This window comes from Xenopus tropicalis, chromosome 9, assembly GCF_000004195.4.
Source record: "Xenopus tropicalis strain Nigerian chromosome 9, UCB_Xtro_10.0, whole genome shotgun sequence".
Taxonomy (NCBI): domain Eukaryota; kingdom Metazoa; phylum Chordata; class Amphibia; order Anura; family Pipidae; genus Xenopus; species Xenopus tropicalis.
Window position 1 is genome coordinate 8,340,236 of NC_030685.2, and position 20,978 is coordinate 8,361,213.

General features: G+C 43.4%; 1 protein-coding gene across 1 annotated transcript in view; it reads right to left on the reverse strand.

Annotated features, from left to right (window-relative positions):
• Positions 1–744: 744 nt before the first annotated feature.
• Positions 745–20,978, reverse strand: part of LOC116407714 — a 28,100-nt gene continuing 7,866 nt past the window's right edge. The window contains exons 6-9 of the mRNA XM_031893593.1: positions 6,903–7,287; positions 3,191–3,314; positions 2,202–2,275; positions 745–1,414 (exon numbers count right to left, since the gene is read on the reverse strand). Coding sequence (XP_031749453.1) covers positions 1,074–1,414; positions 2,202–2,275; positions 3,191–3,314; positions 6,903–7,287 — 924 coding nt within the window. The 3' untranslated portion in view covers positions 745–1,073. The remainder of the gene's footprint in view (positions 1,415–2,201; positions 2,276–3,190; positions 3,315–6,902; positions 7,288–20,978) is intronic.

The window sequence follows — 20,978 nt, forward strand, 5'->3', positions numbered from 1 at the left end:
AGTGAGGTTATGGAATGCCCTTCCTAGTGATGGGGTAATGGCAGATTCTGTTAGTGCCTATAAGAGGGGCCTGGATGAGTTCTTGATCAATCAGAATATCCAAGGCTATTGTGATACTAATATCTACAGTTAGTACTAGTGGTTGTATTTATAGTTTATGTATGTGAGTGTATAGATTGGTAAGTATAGGCTGTGTGTGCTGGGTTTACTTGGATGGGTTGAACTTGATGGACACTGGTCTTTTTTCAACCCTATGTAACTATGTAACTAACTATGTAACACAATGACTGAACCGTTGCACTATGGCGTTCCTTAAGGATAAACTGTTTGTCTGTCTTATTTAAGGGCATTTTATACTACATAAAGCCAATGTACAGCTTAGAGCTTCCTGCCATAGGTACATTGTGACATATTAGGAGAAAAGGAGCTCTCAAGGCTCTATTGGGTTGACTTTTTGGTCCACCATGAGAATTCCCTGAAGACCACAGAGTAAGAACATGACTGTCTTCATTTGGCTGTGATACCCAATATTCCCAATTAAACAAACGGGATAGTTTTAGCCCAGTTGCCCCTCCACACAGACCTCTTCCTAGTTGCACCCAACCAATTCCCTCCCCACTTTGTGGGACCCCTCACCCCCATGTATGCAAGATATGGAGATACCACAACCAGCCAGTTATACCATTGCTCCATTCTGTGGGTCATTTGCAACTCCTAACAGAAAACACACACATGAGAGTCTACTGGGAGTTTCCATTTTTTATTCAAGCCAAGAATCGATGCTGCAGGAGAGACCTAATGAAAATGCAGTAGGTTACACCACCCTAAATACTACAGTAACCTGTAAGAATATCAGCAAATTATTTCTTCTACTGAAACAACTTTATTAAGCGTTACACAAAGTTTTCAGGCACAAATTTTCTGCCTTTGTAGCTCATTCAGGGGGGCCTGGAAAGCAACACTCCATCAGGTTTATGATACAGTACATCCTTCCTTATCTTTCTGCAGCGTCTTTTCTCGCATTCACTGCATTTCTTGCATTCGCTGCCTTTCCAGCTCCTCCTCTTTCTTCTTCATTTCCCTCTCATGAGCTTGAGCTGCATTTGCTGCCTTTGCAACTCCTGATCTTTATTCTTTACTTCCCTCTCATGAATGAACTTGAGCACCTTTTTCTTCCTTCCTTGTCTGTTTTTCTCTGGATCCCCCATTCTCTCCAAGCAAAACTCTATATCTTTGATAATTTCGCAGAAGAACTTCAGCACCTCCTCGTGCCTCCCTTTGGTTTTGATGCAATCTTCTGGGGTGAAATTTTCAAGGGCAAAGATTTGCTCCGCCCCCATGTTTTTAAACTTATCCTTCATTTCTCTCAGATTCCCACTGGTCTTATGGGTTAGAACCACAATAGGAAAGATTTCTGCAAAGAGCAAATGATTGTTATGTAGCAACACCTAGGGCACATAGGGTTTATTTACTAACATAGCTGCTGACTTGCACAAGTACGGTGCTGATTACTCTTTGGCCCCTATGTCTGTACAGTAGGTCAAGTCAAGTTTAAAGGACAATGAAAGGCATTTTATTGTCAATAGATTAGTGCAATCCATTACCATACCTGAGTAAGCAGCCCTAGAAGCTTAATCTGTCAGTTTAAGATAGCAGCTGCCATTTAAACTTGGTCTGTTCTGCAGCTCTAGCTGGTACTATATTCTGATTTGAGGGGGAGTGAATTCTGATGGGAGGACGAAAAGGGGGGGAGAGGGAGAGAGGAGTAAACAGAGTAGTCTTGTGCCCATGCTATGAAAGAATTTTTTTGAGAGCAGGAAGTCTGACACAGAAGAATATGTTTACAAAAAAGGAGACAAGAAATCCTGTGTTTCTTTTGATAGAGGACTCAGCAGTTCTGTGAGTGCTTATGGCTGTATTTACATAGACCTTTCTGATAAAGCTTACTGAGTTTTTACCTTTCCTTCTCCTTTAAAAGAATCACGTTTAAAGAGCAGCACAACACCGGGGGATGCTTCTTAGCTTAAGTTTCTGATAGCTGGTCATCTAGCTAAACCAAACAGCAGGAGGCACTGTTGTATCAAATTTATTATATCAGTAGTATAGTATTTGGTAATGTCTTGAAAACTAGGGCAAAACAGTAAATTAAAGTGTTATACTCTTTGCAGCAGATGAGAAATATAACCCACACTATACTGTACCTGTCAGGTCTCTGGCCGTTTCAAGCAGCTCTTTTATCATTGGCATCTCCTCGTTGGGCAGTCCTTGCTTTACACTGGACATCAAGGGACCGTGCAAGGGAAATTAGTGAGGAAAAAGTCAAGTGATGTTACTCCTCCCCCATTTGCTTGGATAATTATTATTATTTTAACAACCAATAGCAGCAAGAAAGATTATTTTTTGCAGATTTACAGTGAGAGATCTTAGGATAGAGATAATTATGTAATTTCTCCCTTCATTATATGGCACAGGAATCAGACATGGGGATAAAGGGACAGACTTGTTCAGTGCTGGGAAACTGTGCTTAATGCTCCCAACTCCAATTGCAGGAACAGAGAACAGGGAGCCAGATTTATACAGATCAGCTGGGATTCTCATTGGAGGATTCTTTTGCATTTCAATGCTGCCAATGGGGGCCCTAGAGAGCTGGGAAAGTTTTATTGTGCAATATTGCTTTAAGAATACAGCCCTGATGTTGCTGGACTACAGCTCCCAGCATGCCTCACCCTTCATTATATGTTACATTATTCTGGGATTTGTAGTCCAGCAACAGCTGAGTAACGTTTGGTTGAGCAGCGCAGTGCAGCAGGGTTTAGTGTCCCTTTAATGGCAGAACATGCAAAGCACTGTGGGAATTGGCATCTTGGCTGGAGGATTGTTTCCAGGGTTCGATGTAGTCAGATGGTTGCTAACGGGTTAAGTCACTGAGGAAGGCGGTGTCTCCAGATGTTTCCCTGCTCTGGGTTTTCCCCCTCACTTGTTTAGATGTAAAGGCTGAGAGTTCTGTAAGGAGGAGCCGCGGTGTTGGGGATTTAACCCCCTGCAACAATACTTACAGCATAGAAACTGCTCAAAATAGCAATTAATAATTTACATTTATTAAGGTGTTTAGTTCTTCTCTAACATGAGTTCGCCTAGAGGGCCCAGAACAGAATGGTACCGTAATCCTTATAATAGAAAGGCTAATTACCTGAACACAAAGATGGGGTAGATAAAGTCAGATGATTTTACATCTGCCTCAGCCTCTATAATTCTTTCTGTGAGCCCAAATCCTTTGCTCCAATTTACTCCCTTATCCAGGGGCAACAAGTTGGCTGGAAACAAAACACATCAAAGAAAATAGTTATTTAGTTTTGAGCTTTATCATATTCAGCATATTACCCAACATATGTTATTTAATAAGCCTTTTAATATACAGGTATAGGACCCATTATCCAGAATGCTCGGGACCAAGGGTATTCCGGATAAGGGGTCTTTCTGTAATTTGGATCTCCATATCTTAAGTCTACAACAAAATCAATAAAGCATTAATTAAACCCAATAGGATTGTTTTGCCCCCAATAAGGGGTAATTATATCTTAGTTGGGATCAAGTACAGGTACTGTTTTATTATTACAGAGAAAAGGGAATCATTTAACCATTAAATAAACCCAATAGGGCTGTTCTGCCCCCAATAAGGGGTAATTATATCTTAGTTGGGATCAAGTACAGGTACTGTTTTATTATTACAGGGAAAAGGGAATCATTTAACCATTAAATAAACCCAATAGGGCTGTTCTGCCCCAATAAGGGGTAATTATATCTTAGTTAGGATCAATTACAGGTACTGTTTTATTATTACAGAGAAAAGGGAATCATTTAACCATGAAATAAACCCAATAGGGCTGTTCTGCCCCAATAAGGGGTAATTATATCTTAGTTGGGATCAAGTACAGGTACTGTTGTATTATTACAGAGAAAAGGGAATCATTTAACCATGAAATAAACCCAATAGGGCTGTTCTGCCCCCAATAAGGGGTAATTATATCTTAGTTGGGATCAATTACAACGTGCAGTTTTATTATTACAGAGCAAAAGGAAATCAGTTTTAAAATTCTGAATTATTTGGTTAAAATAGAGTCTATGGGAGACAGGCTTTCCATAATTCGGAGCTTTCTGGATAACGGGTTTCCGGATAAGGGATCCCATACCTGTATTTTATTATAAAGATAACCAAGACCATAATATCAATGACATACAATGTCAACTTAGATTCTTATAGGTCTTTTTTTTTTTTTTTTTACATTTTCTGTGATTTTAGTGCATTTTTAGTTATTTTATTGCATTTTCAGTTATGCATAGTTGTTGTTCGCTTGACTTTGTTTGTAAAACTAATTTGCCCAAGCCAAAATACTCAAACTGTGATTCTGACTGCAGATATCACTAGGAAAAAAACACCATTGATTTTTGTTTTTTTTTATTTTAGCAATTTTATTGCATTTCACATTGTTCTTTTTTACTTGTCTTTGCACATGGACATTTTGTCTCAATTTCAATTCAATTTCAATTTGGCTTCCTCTGTACGCCACATACTTAGGTAAATCTATACATATTGGGCATCAAACTGTTCAGTAGACCCCTGGCGTTCATATTTAGAGTGTTTTATGTTGGTACGTTATGAAATGTGGGGGTACATAATGGGGCAAAATGCAAGCTTTGTAACTTTCAGAAAAGTTATAAAAACTGTTCTGTTTAGCATAGCTTTGTAGTTTGCAGTAGAAATATGTATTTACCCATTTTTGTTTTGTCAGAATGTGTACTTTCAGGAAATGTATGGTTTTCTAGGGTCTCCATACTGTTAGGGGGTCTTATGCCACATAATACACATACCGGGTGCAAAAACTGCACGAGCCGGAGCGTCTTATGTGAAAATTCATATGCACTATTTTTATTTGGGTGCCCCTGTACTCCGCATAGTTTGGTATATCTATACATATTGGGCATCAAACTGTTCAGTAGACCCCTGGTGTTCATATTAAGTGTGTTTTATGTTGATACGCTACAAGTTGTGGGGGTACATAATGAGGTAAAATGCAAGCTTTGTGCCAATTTTCAGAAATGTCATAAAAACCGTTCTGTTTAGCATAGCTTTGTAGTTTGGTAGTTTGCAGTAGAAAGATGTATTTACCCATTTTTGTTTTGTCAGAATGTGTACTTTCGGAAAATGTATGGTTTTCTAGGGTTTCCATACTGTAAGGGGTCTTATGGCACATACATATACCGGCTGCAAAAACTGCACGAGCCGGAGCGTCATATGTGAAAATTCAAATGCACTATTTTTATTTGGGTGCTCCTGTACGCCACATAGTTTGGTAAATCTATGCCTATAGGGCATCAAACTGTTCAGTAGACCCCTGGCGTTCCTATTTGGGGTGATTTGCCTTTGTATGCAAGGAATTGTGTGAGATAAATGAGGCAAACTGCAACATTTTTAGGCGATTTTCTGAAATATCATAAAAACCACTAACTTTAGGAAAGCTCTGCAGATTGGTACTTTGGTGTAGAAAGGACTCTTTACCTATGTTGGATTTGTCAGAATGTATACTTTCCAAAAATATATGGTTTTCAGGGGACACCCTACATTTCTGCAGTTTCTATCCCACATAAAACTGCCAAGTGTTTATGAATTAGGTAAAGGTAAGCCATGAAATTAGTGTGCACAAGGTATATTTTGGGGTCTCTATGTGCCATGTGCTTTGATAAACCTATGTACAGTGGGCATCAAACTGTTCAGTAGACCTCTGGGGTTTATATTTAGGGTGTTTTATCTTGGTGCCTAATGACCTATAGAAAATAAGATGCTGCATGTTGGAAGTTTTGAGGTGATTATTGGAAATGTCATAAAAATCGGCAAACTTGGGAAACCTTTGCGGCTTGGTACTTTGGAGTAGAAAGACATGGGTACCCATTTTAGATTTCAGGAAATATGTACTTTCCAAAAATACATGACTTTCTGGGGTGAATGTACTTTTTACTAGCTTTTATCCATATAATGATGTAAATGTGTTGATTTTGCAGAAGCTGAAATGACAGAAATGATAGTACATATGGGGGTATGTTCCCATTGGGGCCCCTACATGCCACATACTTAAGTAAACCTATACATATTGGGCATCAAACTGTTCAGGGGACCCCTGGCGTTCATATTTAGGGGGTTTTATTTGGTTACTTTATGATCTGTAGGAGATAAGATACTATAGACTGGAAGCTTTGAAGCGATTTTTAAGAAATTTCACAAATTTTGATAAAAACCAATAACTTTAGGAAAGCATTGTAACTTGGTAGTTTGGAGTAGACAGACAGTTCTACCTATTCTGTATTCCCCAGAATCTGTTGTTTCTAAAAATGTATATTTTTTGGGGATAATCCTTCTGTTAGTGGAATTTTTGGCTTTGAAATCTAAAGTATGCAGCTTTCTGGAGCAGTGCTTTGGGAATTTGGTAGGGTACTGCTGGGAGTTTGTGACCTATACAAGTGAGAAATCTCCATAAAACTATATATATTTGGTATTGGCACATTCAAGAGACATGGGACTTTCCAAATCAGTTGTATTTTCACGCATAAAATAATTTTCGTTTCTGGTATGTGTGTTTATATTATGGAAAATAATATTTTTTACATTTTTTAGAAATTTAGAAGCCCATATCTTGTTACACAAAACTTCCACCATATTTTGAAAGCTTAGGTTGTCCTGAAAAAACAATATATAGTTTTCCTGGGTAAACTAAAAGTACCCCCTGAGGAAAAGCCCCTAAAGTGAAACAGTGCAAAATGTTCAAAAACTGGCAGTAGACGTTCCGCTTTGTCCAAAACGGCTGTGCCTATAGCCTGTGTATAATGTATAGATTCAGCCATGGACTTACCAAGCTGAGCAAATATTTCTGCCGTCTCATAATCGTTCATCGCTGAGCAGCCGCGGTTGTCCACCAGCGTCAGGGTGTCGGTCAGCGGAAACGTTACTCTGGTTTTAGTGTCGCCGCCTTCTGAATTTTTGGAGTCTGTATAGTTCTGGTACTCGCCATCTTCCAAGACGTACTTGCAGGTGTTGATGAAGGAGGATTTGCCGTGTCCCAAAAACCCAAAGAGCTGGAGGAGGACCCGGTCGTAGCCCTGGTTCTTTGTGGTGCAGTCAGTCAGGTTGAGGTTTTTAATTGAATCTGTCAATCGAGTGATTTCATCCATTTTCCTTCCCAGTAACCGGACTCTGTGCCCCGAGGTGAATAGACGCAGAGCTGAGAGAGACGGTGCCTTTATATATAGGGAATGTGAAAGTAAAAGTAACACAAACACATGAAACCCCCACACAGCCCCAACTTACAGAGCAGTAAAATTCAAGTAAAATAACTTGGTGCTGTGACTTGGATATGTGTGATTATACAAACCGGATTCCAAAAAAGTTGGGACACTAAACAAATTGTGAATAAAAACTTAACGCAATGATGTGGAGGTGCCAACTTCTAATATTTTATTCAGAATAGAACATAAATCACGGAACAAAAGTTTAAACTGAGAAAATGTACCATTTTAAGGGAAAAATATGTTGATTCAGAATTTCATGGTGTCAACAAATCCCAAAAAAGTTGGGACAAGTAGCAATAAGAGGCTGGAAAAAGTAAAATTGAGCATAACGAAGAGCTGGAAGACTAAATAACACTAATTAGGTCAATTGGCAACATGATTGGGTATAAAAAGAGCTTCTCAGAGTGGCAGTGTCTCTCAGAAGCCAAGATGGGTAGAGGATCACCAATTCCCACAATGTTGCGCAGAAAGAGAGTGGAGCAATATCAGAAAGGTGTTACCCAGAGAAAGATTTTGCATCTATCATCATCAACTGTGCATAACATCATCCGAAGATTCAGAGAATCTGGAACAATCTCTGTGCGTAAGGGTCAAGGCCGTAAAACCATACGGGATGCCCGTGATCTCCGGGCCCTTAAACGACACTGCACCATAAACAGGAATGCTACTGTAAAGGAAATCACAGAATGGGCTCAGGAATACTTCCAGAAACCATTGTCAGTGAACACAATCCACCGTGCCATCCGCCGTTGCCAGCTGAAACTCTACAGTGAAAAGAAGAAGCCATTTCTAAGCAAGATCCACAAGCTCAGGTGTTTTCACTGGGCCAGGGATCATTTAAAATGGAGTGTGGCAAAATGGAAGACTGTTCTGTGGTCAGACGAATCACGATTCGAAGTTCTTTTTGGAAATCTGGGACGCCATGTCATCCGGACCAAAGAGGACAAGGACAACCCAAGTTGTTATCAACGCTCAGTTCAGAAGCCTGCATCTCTGATGGTATGGGGTTGCATGAGTGCGTGTGGCATGGGCAGCTTGCATGTCTGGAAAGGCAGCATCAATGCAGAAAAATATATTCAGGTTCTAGAACAACATATGCTCCCATCCAGACGTCATCTCTTTCAGGGAAGACCCTGCATTTTTCAACAAGATAATGCCAGACCACATTCTGCATCAATCACAACATCATGGCTGCGTAGGAGAAGGATCCGGGTACTGAAATGGCCAGTCTGCAGTCCAGATCTTTCACCTATAGAGAACATTTGGCGCATCATAAAGAGGAAGGTGCGACAAAGAAGGCCCAAGACGATTGAACAGTTAGAGGCCTGTATTAGACAAGAATGGGAGAGCATTCCTATTCCTAAACTTGAGAAACTGGTCTCCTCGGTCCCCAGACGTCTGTTAAGTGTTGTAAGAAGAAGGGGAGATGCCACACAGTGGTGAAAATGGCCTAGTCCCAACTTTTTTGGGATTTGTTGACACCATGAAATTCTGAATCAACATATTTCTCCCTTAAAATGGTACATTTTCTCAGTTTAAACTTTTGTTCCATGATTTATGTTCTATTCTGAATAAAATATTAGAAGTTGGCTCCTCCACATCATTGCATTCAGTTTTTATTCACAATTTGTTTAGTGTCCCAACTTTTTTTGGAATCCGGTTTGTATATATGTACTGTGTGAGTATGTGATGGTATCTAAATAAAGCATTAAATTATATATATAGTGAATAAAGTACCCCCTTTTTATAAAACATAAGGATATTCTAAGTCACCAAGGAGTTCCATGATCGTATGCTTTTATACAGGTGACTTATAATATCCTCATATTTTTCAACAGGGGGTACTATATTTATTACAATACACATGTTCCAGTGAGTCATGTGACAGAAATGACATCACCAGTTATAACTGGTGACATCACTAAGCACTGATTATAAGACTATAATTTACAGCATATTCATGACTCTTGTGTATTATATAGTGAACAAGGTACCCCCTGTTGTACCAGCCTTGTGCTTTTATACAGGACATGGAACTCCAAGGTGGCTTCTAATACCCTCATATTTTATAACAGGAGGTACTTTATTTATTATAATATACAAGTTTTAGTGAGTCATGTGACAGAAATGACATCACTAAACTCCGATTATAACCAATGACATCACTAAGCTCCATTTTAAAGGATACAATTTACAAAATATTCTTTGCTCTTGTGCATTATAGATATATATATATATGTAGGGACCCATGGGGTTAAATGGCCCCTATGGTTTTAAATCCCTACAGGTTCAGTTCCCTTAGTTGCTGGGCAGGGAATGTATCTAAGTGAGTTCATTAACATATGAATGCTATTGGTTAGGAGGTATGGTGACCACTTCCTGCCTTACTTTGGTATAGTGCTGGGAAAGGGGCAGCACCTTTCTGTTTGCTTCCACCTGAGGAACAGGGTGTATGGGTGCTGTGAGCCCAGGGCAGGGGCCCAGTTAAAGTCAGGGAACAGGGCCCCGTGAATGAGGCATTAGATAGGGGCAGGTGTAGCTGCTGAGAGCTGTATTGTGAGTAACCCTGTGGGTGTTCAATAAACACTTATTATTTTGTTGTTTGCAAGAACCTCTGGCGCCCTCTGTTTTTATTTTTCTGTATAGCAGCAAGAGAGGTGTAGTTGCACAACACCCTCACCTTCCACTTAGCGAAGGCCCATTCTGGGTAAGAGAGTACTATATATATATATATATATAGTGAATAATGTAATCCCTATTTTAAAACATACGGATATTATAAGTCACTAAGAAGTTCCTTATAATATATAGTGAATAAAGTGCCCCCTATTGTAACATATAGGGATATTATAAGCCCCCGAGGGGTTCCTTATAATATATAGTGAATAAAGTGCCCCCTATTGTAACATATAGGGATATTATAAGCCCCCGAGGAGTTCCTTATAATATATAGTGAATAAAGTACCCCCTATTGTAACATATAGGGATATTATAAGCCCCAGAGGAGTTCCTTGTAATATATAGTGAATAATGTACCCCCTATTGTAACATATAGGGATATTATAAGTCACAGAGGAGTTCCTTATAATATATAGTGAATAAAGTACCCCCTATTGTAACATATAGGGATATTATAAGTCCCCGAGGAGTTCCTTGTAATATATAGTGAATAATGTACCCCCTATTGTAACATATAGGGATATTATAAGTCACAGAGGAGTTCCTTATAATATATAGTGAATAAAGTGCCCCCTATTGTAACATATAGGGATATTATAAGTCTCCGAGGAGTTCCCTATAATATATAGTGAAAAAAGTGCCCCCTATTATAACATATAGGGATATTATAAGCCCCCGAGGAGTTCCTTATAATATATAGTGAATAAAGTGCCCCCTATTGTAACATATAGGGATATTATAAGTCCCCGAGGAGTTCCTTATAATATATAGTGAATAATGTGCCAGGGAATTATACTCCTCTAGATATAGAAGGATTGTGCTTAAAGTTGTGTTTCTGACTGATTTATTGAGAAATTCCCCCAAAACCCCACTAGCCCCGCCCATCTGTTCCACTTCCTGCTGCTGGAATTCTCTGGATGAGCTGGGGAGCCGGCGGCCCTCCGTACCCTGCACTGTAGGATAGAAACCAATCAGCAGCTAGGCTGACCTGATAGGGAACTGAAGCCTGTCTGTGCTTGTGTGACTGCAGGGCTGTGATTGGCTCTCCCCCTCCTACTGTGCTTCTGGCAGGGACCGTTAGGACACGCCCACCCCTCATTTGAAAACCAGACAGGGACCTGAGAGGATCTATAGGGAGCTCCAATAAAGGGGCCATTGTTACAGATAGGGTTAATGTTTAGCCCAAAGGGAAACCAGCACCGGGTATTATTCATAATTACCTACAGGGTTAGGGGTTTCCCCATTTATCCAATATGTCTCCTTTAAGGCGGCCATACACGGGCCGATTGTAGCTGCCGATATGGGTCCCTTAGACTGATTCAGCAGCTTATTGGCCGAGTAGGGGCAGAAACGATGGCCATACCTGACCGCTATCTGGCCAGAAATTGGGCCAATTGCCGCCAATATTGCCGCCAATATAATTTGGCCTCGAATAAGCCTACATTTTCCCCGATATCGCCCACCCAAGCAAGCGGGTCTTCACGTGTATGGCCACCTTAAGAATGTCAAGAAGGCTTGTAAAGACAGAGTAAGAGAACATATTAGTCAGATTTGTAATACTAAATATGCATTTAAGAGCAATGTCGCTAGACACTTTGCAGAGTGCAATAATAGTGATAAAAAGTTCTTTTCAGTACAAGTGATAGAACAGGTAAAGACTGGTAGGAGAGGAGGAGATACCCTTACTCTTCTCCGTCAGCGAGAAGTTTACTGGATTTTTTATTTATATACACGTATCCCTTTAGGTTTGGATTTTACTTTTGATGTTACTTGCTTTGTGTGAAAAGATATGACTTACTCTGAAACAATTGTATTTTTACTCTATAACCCCGTGTTATGTATTTTTTAAACCTCTCTTTAACTATGTCTGTATTTGATGGAGTTAATAGATTGAATTGTCTGTAGTGGTGGGGGTTGGAGCCTACTCTACATTGATTGGTCTTAAATTAAAGTGGGTGGATGTTTTACCATGTATATATAGATGTGCAAATAAATGTTGGTGAGCCTATGATTAAGTGCTGGATTAGCATGAAACGCGTTAGGCTGCATACATGGGGTATGATTTTTTAATGGATTAGAATAAAGATTTATATTTTTAATTTTTTTGTCTCTTTTTGCGGACTTATTATTTAATTATTGTCAAGAAGGCTTGTGCCCAGGATATTATGTTATATTACAACAGAAGTTGTAAGTTTAGTGTGTGTTGCATACAGCAAAGGTCTGTTATAGACAGGGTCGGACTGGGGGGTGAAGGGCCCACTGGGCTTCCGCCCAAGGGGCCCTGCAGGTGCCCCCGTCGGCCGTGTCCCCTAATTCCCTCCTCCCCCCCTTGCAGGGGCCCCCCTGACTCCCCTCGCAGGGCCCCTCACCCAACGTCCTCCCCCGAAAGTGCGTAATTTAACGAGCCAGGGCAGGAGCGGTCGGGCAGGGGGAGTGCAGGTAAGGGTCGGGTCTGGGCCAGTCCGACCCTGGTTATAGAGCAAATGAGGAGTTACAGGACTTGGTGGGAAACATGTTGTTATAGCAACGCTAACATGTATCACAGTGCCATGGGCTTTAGCAACTGAACTTAAGGTTAAAATGCCAGGATACTTCATATATTGTAAAGAGTGAAGGTACAATTATTCTGGGTACGATGTTTACTAGGTAGCTACAAGTGGAACATATGGTGTATCATATATAAAGCAGCACCGGGTTCATGGAAATCACCAATTGTGGGAAAATATTTCACAGGGTAAATCAAGACCAATGAACCAATAACGGTAGTATAGAGATGTTCTCAGTTGCTAGTATGGATGCAAGGGTAAATAAGTCAGATATTAGTAGAAAGGAGCATAGGAGCTTAGTTACATAGTTACATAGTTACATAGGGTTGAAAAAAGACCATTGTCCATCAAGTTCAACCCATCCGAGTAAACCCAGCACACACAACCCACACCTACCAATCTATACACTCACATACATACACTATATATACAACCACTAGTACTAACTGTAGATATTAGTATCACAATAGCCTTGGATATTCTGCTTGTTCAAAAACTCATCCAGGCCCCTCTTATAGGCATTAACAGAGTCTGCCATTACCCCATCACTAGGAAGGGCATTCCCCAACCTCACTGCCCTCACCGTGAAAAACCCCCTACGCTGCTTCAAATGGAAGCTCTGTTCCTCTAATCTAAAGGGGTGACCTCTGGTGCGTTGATTGTTTTTATGGGAAAAAAGAACATCCCCCAACTGCCTATAATCCCCCTCTAATGTACTTGTACAGAGTAATCATGTCCCCTCGCAAGCGCCTCTTTTCCAGAGAAAACAACCCCAACCTCGACAGTCTCACCTCATAGTTTAACCCTTCCATCCCCTTTACCAGTTTAGTTGCACGTCTCTGCACTCTCTCCAGCTCATTAATATCCTTCTTAAGGACTGGAGCCCAAAACTGCACTGCATACTCAAGGTGAGGCCTTACCAGGGACCTATAAAGAGGCAAAAATATGTTCTCATCCCTTGAGTCAATGCCCTTTTTTATACAAGACAGCACTTTATTTGCTTTAGTAGCCACAGAATGACACTGCCTGGCATTAGACAACTTGTTATCAACAAAAACCCCTAGATCCTTCTCCATTAATGAAACCCCCAACACACTACCATTCAGTAGATAGTTTGCGTTTATATTATTCCTACCAAAGTGCATAACTTTGCACTTATCAACATTGAACCTCATTTTCCAGTTTGCTGCCCAGTTTTCCAATTTTGTCAAATCGCTCTGCAAAGCGGCAGCATCCTGCATGGAACTTATAGTTTTGCACAATTTAGTGTCATCAGCAAAAATAGACACAGTACTCTCTATGCCCACCTCCAGGTCATTAATAAACAAGTTAAAAAGCAAAGGCCCAAGGACTGACCCCTGCGGTACTCCACTAACCACACTGGCCCAATTAGAAAATGTTCCATTTACAACCACTCTTTGTACTCTATCCTTCAGCCAGTTCTCTATCCAATTACAAAAATTATGTTCTAGGCCAATATTCCTCAATTTGATCATTAACCTTCTGTGCGGTACTGTATCAAACGCTTTAGCAAAATCTAAGTAGATGACATCAACTGCCATTCCAGCATCAAGGTTCCTGCTCACCTCCTCATAAAAGGCGACTAAATTAGTCTGGCAAGATCTGTTACGCATAAAACCATGTGGCACAAACTAATAGTATTGTGAACTGCAATGTATTCAACTATCCTATCCCTTATTACCCCTTCCAGAAGCTTTCCTACTACTGATGTCAGACTAACAGGCCTATAGTTTTCAGGCTGAGAACGGGATCCCTTTTTAAATAATGGCACCACATTAGTAATCCGCCAGTCTCTCGGCACCATGCCAAACTTCAACGAATCCTGAAAAATTATGTGAAGAGGCTTGGCAATCACAGCGCTCAGCTCGTTTAATACCCTGGGATGAATCCCATCTGGCCCTTGACCTTTGTTTACCTTTACATGTTCAAGTTCATTCAGTCCCAGTGGGCTGATGGTATCCAATCTATGGATCCATTTTAATTCAGTCTGAAGTAGCAGTCTCTCACGGTTTCCTCCTCTGGGGGGTTCAGGAACATAGTCAATAATCATACTCCTCATGCTAGTGTATGTTTATATTCCAAAAAATATTTAGCCACTGGTGTATCACCCTTGCCGGTGGAAAGTGCAGTCCTTATAGCCGAGCGATGATTAGCCATTCTGTCTCTGAAATTGGTGATGGTCGTACATCAGTCCACATGGGCATTTAATCATGTAAATAATAAATTTGGAGGTACATGTGACCCTGTGTTTAATTTGGATAACTTTACCCGAGTGGGGATGATGGAAAGTAGGGCCTTTGAAGATAGTAGCCAGGTGGAGGGCACTGGTAACAGTGAGTGGGGTCATTTTTAACCAGTAAGTCCCTTAGGTTCTGTCCTCTCTTGTAGGCTATCCGTGGTGGCTCCTTGAACACAGGGGTTTGTACTACTGACCAGTGGTTGTAGATGGCATTTCTAACCTTTTCAGTAGAAGGAGTATACAGTAGGTGGTTTGGAACGTAGTTGTTCTTTTCGTTCACATCTGGTCGGTTTCTCAATATTTTTAAGGAGTGAGTCCTGGGAGGGTAGCATTGCCTTTTCTCTGCTATTCAGTCGTTCATGTAATTGATATCCCCATTGTGAGAAGCGTTCCACTAGCTCGTCTAATTGGATCTCGAGTGTGGTACGGTCTGAGTTGTTCCGGACCATCCTTAGCATTTGTGAATAGCTGATGCTTCGCAACAGATGTGGGGGGGGGGGTGACAGGATCTGTAGTGAAGTAAGGTATTTCTATCCATGGATTTCGTGTGTTTTTGTGCTTACATTGGTACCTGTGACGGTAAGATGGAGGTCTAGAAAAGACAAGTCCATGGTGTTACAGTTTGCCGTGAAGCGTATGGGCGAGTGTGGGGCATTTAGCTGTGAAACTGTTCCATAGTCCCTGCCCAAAGTATGATCAGGTCGTCTATAAAGCGCCACAATCTATAAATGTGTTTGCTGAAGACAGAATAAATGTGGTATTGTTCATATATAAGTTAGCGAATGCAGGGGCAACATTTGAGCCCATACTTGTCCCACTCAGTTATAGGTAGTAGCAGAGCAAATTTAAAGTAGTTCGATTTCAAACACAATTCCAACAAGGTGATGAGAAATTCTGTTTTCGGTCGAGCACGGTCAATGTTTTGTATCAATGAGCTGCGAACTGTAATGGATCGGCGACGCTCCCTACCTGCTCCTGTGCGGCGGCGTCCTTCCTCACGGCGCAGCGAATCCAAGATGGCGGTGCCCAGGGCTCCACGTGGGCGCAAGGACGCCGGCGCGATGACGTCACGCGCTATGGCGCCAAATTCAAACTTAAAAGGACGCCAGAGACCCAGGTTCAATGCCCGAGTATAGCTCAATTTACCTATTGTGTTCCTGGGTCTCTATTTGTCTCATCTGCCTTCCTGTTGCTGTTTATTTGCCTGTTCCTGACCTTGAACCTTGCTGCCTGCCTTAAGTGACCTTTGCCTGGACCTGACCTTGCTTTTGGATTACCCTGTATCTGTACTTCGCTCGGACTCGCTGGAAGCGGCCTTCCTCCTTGATCCTGACTTCACCCTCCCCGTGGGTGCCGAAGGCCCCTGCTGACATTATACTCGGGCCATGGATCCCGAGGAAGCGGTACCGGACGTCGGAAGAGCCCTTCGCGGGCTGGCATCCCGTATGGAGGCATATGAATCCCAGCAAGTCAGAATTGGGCAAGTACTTGATTCCATTTTGTCCCGTTTGCCCGCTACTCCCGCTGTCGCGGAAATTCCTCCTGCTGTGGTGGTTCCTCTGCCAGCAATGTCGCCAGCTCGTGAGCCAGGAATACCTCCTCCTCCGCGCTACAGTGGCCATCCGCAGGCCTGCAGGGGATTCGTGACTCAATGCCAGATTCAGTTTGAGTTCCAACCTTCCCAATTCTCCTGTGAACGAGCGAAGGTGGGCTACGTTATGTCTCGTCTGGAGGGCAAACCACTGGAATGGGCAACTTCTCTCTGGGAGAGCCAGTCACCCCTGACATTTGATGTGAAGGAATTTCTACAGATGTTCAGAACCATCTTTGATGCCCCTGGTCGGGTCGCTACTGCCTCTTCACGCCTGCTGCAAATCCGCCAGGGCAGTCTCAGTGCCAGTGAGTATGCCATAGACTTTAGAACCCTCATGGCGGAACCTTCCTGGAATGAGGAGGCGTATAAGGCAGTCTTCTACCAAGGCCTATCGTCCCGTCTGAAGGATGACCTGGTATCCAGAGATCTACCTGACTCCCTTGAAGATTTGATTGCTCTCGCTATTAAGGTGGACACTCGCCTTAAAGAACATCAGGCTGATAAAGAGCGGAGTAAAAAGTCTCATCCAGTCCTGGCTCTGCGCTTCCAGAACCCTATGATACCCCCGTCTTCTCCGCAGTTTACCACTTCCCCTTCGGAGGAACCCATGCAACTTGGGAAGGCTCGACTATCTGCACAAGAGAAGCTTCGGAGACGCCTTTCCGGCCTATGTCTGTACTGCGGCGGACAATCCCACTTAGCGGTTTCCTGCCCTGTCAAGCTGGGGAATACTCCTGCTTCAAGTAAGACTGTTGTTTCTTTTGCTGGTAGTATTGTTCCTAAGTCAGTGGAACAATCTCACCAATTTCATGTTCCTGTGCAGATCCGGTTGTCCTCCCAGGCAATTCCAGTCTCAGCCTTCCTTGATTCCGGAGCTGCAGGAAACTTTATGGACTTGGCATTCGCAAAAAAGGTTGGCATTTCCCTCTTTCCAGTGACTCCTTCTATTCGGGTCTTCGCCATCGATGACAGACCTCTCTACACGGACACCATCACTTTAACCACCGGTGAACTATCCGTCCAGATTGGAGCACTACATCTGGAAAAGATGTCATTCCTGATCATCCCATGTCCTTCGTCTCCTGTTGTGCTGGGGTTGCCGTGGCTACGACTCCATAACCCCTCCATTGACTGGTCATCGGGTCAAATCTCCCGTTGGAGTCAGTACTGCCAAAGACATTGTTTAATTCCTCAGCCACTCCAGCGGGTTACAGTCTCCTCTATGAGTTTTTCAGCTCTACCCTCCATCTACAGGGACTTCTCTGATGTTTTTTGTAAAAAGTCAGCAGAGTTTCTTCCCCCGCATCGGCGGTATGACTGCCCTATTGATCTCCTTCCTGGAACCATGCCACCCCGTGGGCGGACCTATCCTTTATCCCCTGCAGAGATGGCTGCCATGAAGGAGTATATCTCTGAGAATCTCCAGCGTGGATTTATCCGTCCTTCTACCTCCCCAGCAGGAGCTGGCTTCTTTTTTGTCGAAAAGAAGGACGGTATTGACTACCGGGGTCTCAATAAAATAACTGTTAAGAACAGATATCCATTACCCCTTATTTCTGAACTTTTTGACCAACTTAAAGGGGCCAAGATTTTCTCTAAGTTGGATCTCCGTGGGGCCTATAATCTCATCAGGATCCGAGAGGGCGATGAGTGGAAGATGGCTTTCAATACCCGTGATGGGCATTACGAGTACCTCGTGATGCCCTTCGGCCTCTGCAACGCTCCAGCCGTCTTCCAAGAGTTCGTTAACGATATTTTTCGGGACCTCCTGGGGAAGTCTGTTGTCGTGTACCTGGATGACATCCTCATCTTCTCTCAAGATTTGGAGACCCATCGCTCCCAAGTCAAAGAAGCCCTTTCTCGCCTTAGAGAAAATTTCCTTTTCGCCAAGTTGGAGAAATGCACTTTCGAAGTACCAAAGATCTCCTTCCTGGGCTACATTATCTCGTCTAGGGGCTTCGAAATGGATCCTGCGAAAGTATCTGCTATCCAGAAGTGGCCACTTCCCCAGAGTACTAAAGCAATCCAGAGGTTTATAGGATTTGCGAACTATTATCGCCAATTCATTAAAGGCTTTTCTTCCCGCATTGCTCCTATCCTTTCCCTCATCCGCAAAGGAGGGAGACCCAATTGTTGGCCTCCTGTGGCCCTTGAAGCCTTCCAGTCCCTGAAGGATGCCTTCATTTCGGCCTCTGTTCTTCGACACCCTGAGCCTCATTTACCCTTCTTTATTGAAGTCGACGCCTCTGATGTAGGAGCAGGTGCTATCCTTTCCCAGAGACATTCTGCAGATGGTAAGCTCCATCCATGTGCATACTTCTCCAAGAAGTTTTCCTCCGCCGAGCAGAATTACGACATTGGGAATCGTGAACTCCTGGCTGTCAAACTCGCCCTCGAGGAATGGCGACACCTCTTAGAGGGAGCATCTCATCCGGTCACGATCTATACTGATCATAAGAACCTAGAATTTCTTCAGTCTCTCAAGAGACAGAATCCCCGTCAGGCGAGGTGGTCGCTGTTCTTCTCCCGTTTCAATTTTGTCCTGACGTATCGTCCTGGGACCAAGAATCGGAAGGCAGACGCTCTGTCTCGAAGTTTCTCCCCCGAAGATCGTCTACCTATAGAGCAAGAGCCTATCATTCCTCCTTTCAGGATCATTGCCTCTGTATTGCCCCAATTTGCTGAACAAATTTTGCTAAGCCAGTCTGCCGCTCCTTCCGATACTCCCATAGGAATGGCATTTGTACCTCCCGAGTTACGCCTTCCTATTCTCCAGCAGACTCATAGCTCCAAACAAGCTGGCCACCCGGGTTCTGAAAAAACTCTTGAGCTTCTTCGACGCCTAGTTTGGTGGCCGACCATCCGCAAGGATGTCCGAGACTTTGTCGCAGCTTGTACAGTATGTGCCACCACTAAGGCCAGCCACTCTCGACCCTGCGGTCTTCTGCATCCATTGCCAATACCCTCTCGCCCATGGACGCATTTGGGTATGGACTTTATTGTGGAGCTGCCGCCCTCCTGTGGTAACACTGTCATTTGGGTAGTGATAGACCGCTTTAGCAAGATGGCACACTTCATACCCTTGAGGAAACTCCCCTCGGCTGTAGAACTGGCTCATCTCTTCATACAGCATATCTTTCGTTTACATGGTTTCCCTGTGGAAATTGTCTCCGATAGAGGGTCCCAGTTTGTTTCCAGATTTTGGCGCTCCTTGTGCAAGTCTCTGGGAGTATCTCTTCAGTTCTCCTCGGCCTATCATCCTCAGACCAATGGGGCAGCAGAGCGTGTAAACCAAGCTCTTGAACAGTTTCTGCGAAACCATGTTTCCCTTTGCCAAGACGACTGGTCGGATTTACTCCCGTGGGCAGAGTTCGCTCACAACAATGCCAGTCACTCCTCCACTGGAAGATCTCCTTTCTTGTCGGTGTATGGTCAACATCCTTTGGCCTTCCCTCAAGATTTGCTTCTCTCCGAAGTTCCCGCTGCAGATGACCTGGCGGCTCACATGTCTGTTATCTGGGCTGCCACCAAGTCTAATTTGGAAAAAAGTTCCTTGGTACACAAGACCTTCGCTGATCGTCGGAGAAAGCCTTCCCCTCCATACAAGGTTGGTGAAAAAGTCTGGCTTTCTTCCAGGAACATCCGCTTGAAGGTACCATCTCCGAAACTGGGTCCCAAGTTCCTGGGCCCCTTCTCCATCTCTGAGGTGATCAATTCCGTAGCAGTCCGGCTACAACTTCCCCCAGAGATGCGGATTCCTAACGTGTTCCACATCTCCCTGTTGAAACCAGTGGTGCTCAATCACTTCTCCTCTGCTCAGTCCCCTCCTTCTGCCGTCCTCGTGGATGGTCAGCAAGAGTACGAAGTTGAGAAGATTCTAGATTCTAGGCTCTCCAGGGGATCACTCCAATACCTCATCCAATGGAAGGGATTCGGCCCTGAGGAATGCTCTTGGGAGAAAGACTCTGATGTACATGCTCCTCGTCTTGTGAAGGCATTCCATGATCAATTTCCTCTGAAGCCTCGGCCTAGTGGTCCAGTGGCCCCCCGTGGGGGGGGGTACTGTAATGGATCGGCGACGCTCCCTACCTGCTCCTGTGCGGCGGCGTCCTTCCTCCCGGCGCAGCGAATCCAAGATGGCGGCGCCCAGGGCTCCACGTGGGCGCAAGGACGCCGGCGCGATGACGTCATGCGCTATGGCGCCAAATTCAAACTTAAAAGGACGCCAGAGACCCAGGTTCAATGCCCGAGTATAGCTCAATTTACCTATTGTGTTCCTGGGTCTCTATTTGTCTCATCTGCCTTCCTGTTGCTGTTTAATTGCCTGTTCCTGACCTTGAACCTTGCTGCCTGCCTTAAGTGACCTTTGCCTGGACCTGACCTTGCTTTTGGATTACCCTGTATCTGTACTTCGCTCGGACTCGCTGGAAGCGGCCTTCCTCCTTGATCCTGACTTCACCCTCCCCGTGGGTGCCGAAGGCCCCCGCTGACACGAACAACCTCAATGCCTTGGTCAGTGGGGATGAGAGTACACAGAGATGTGACATCCATTGTGGCTAAT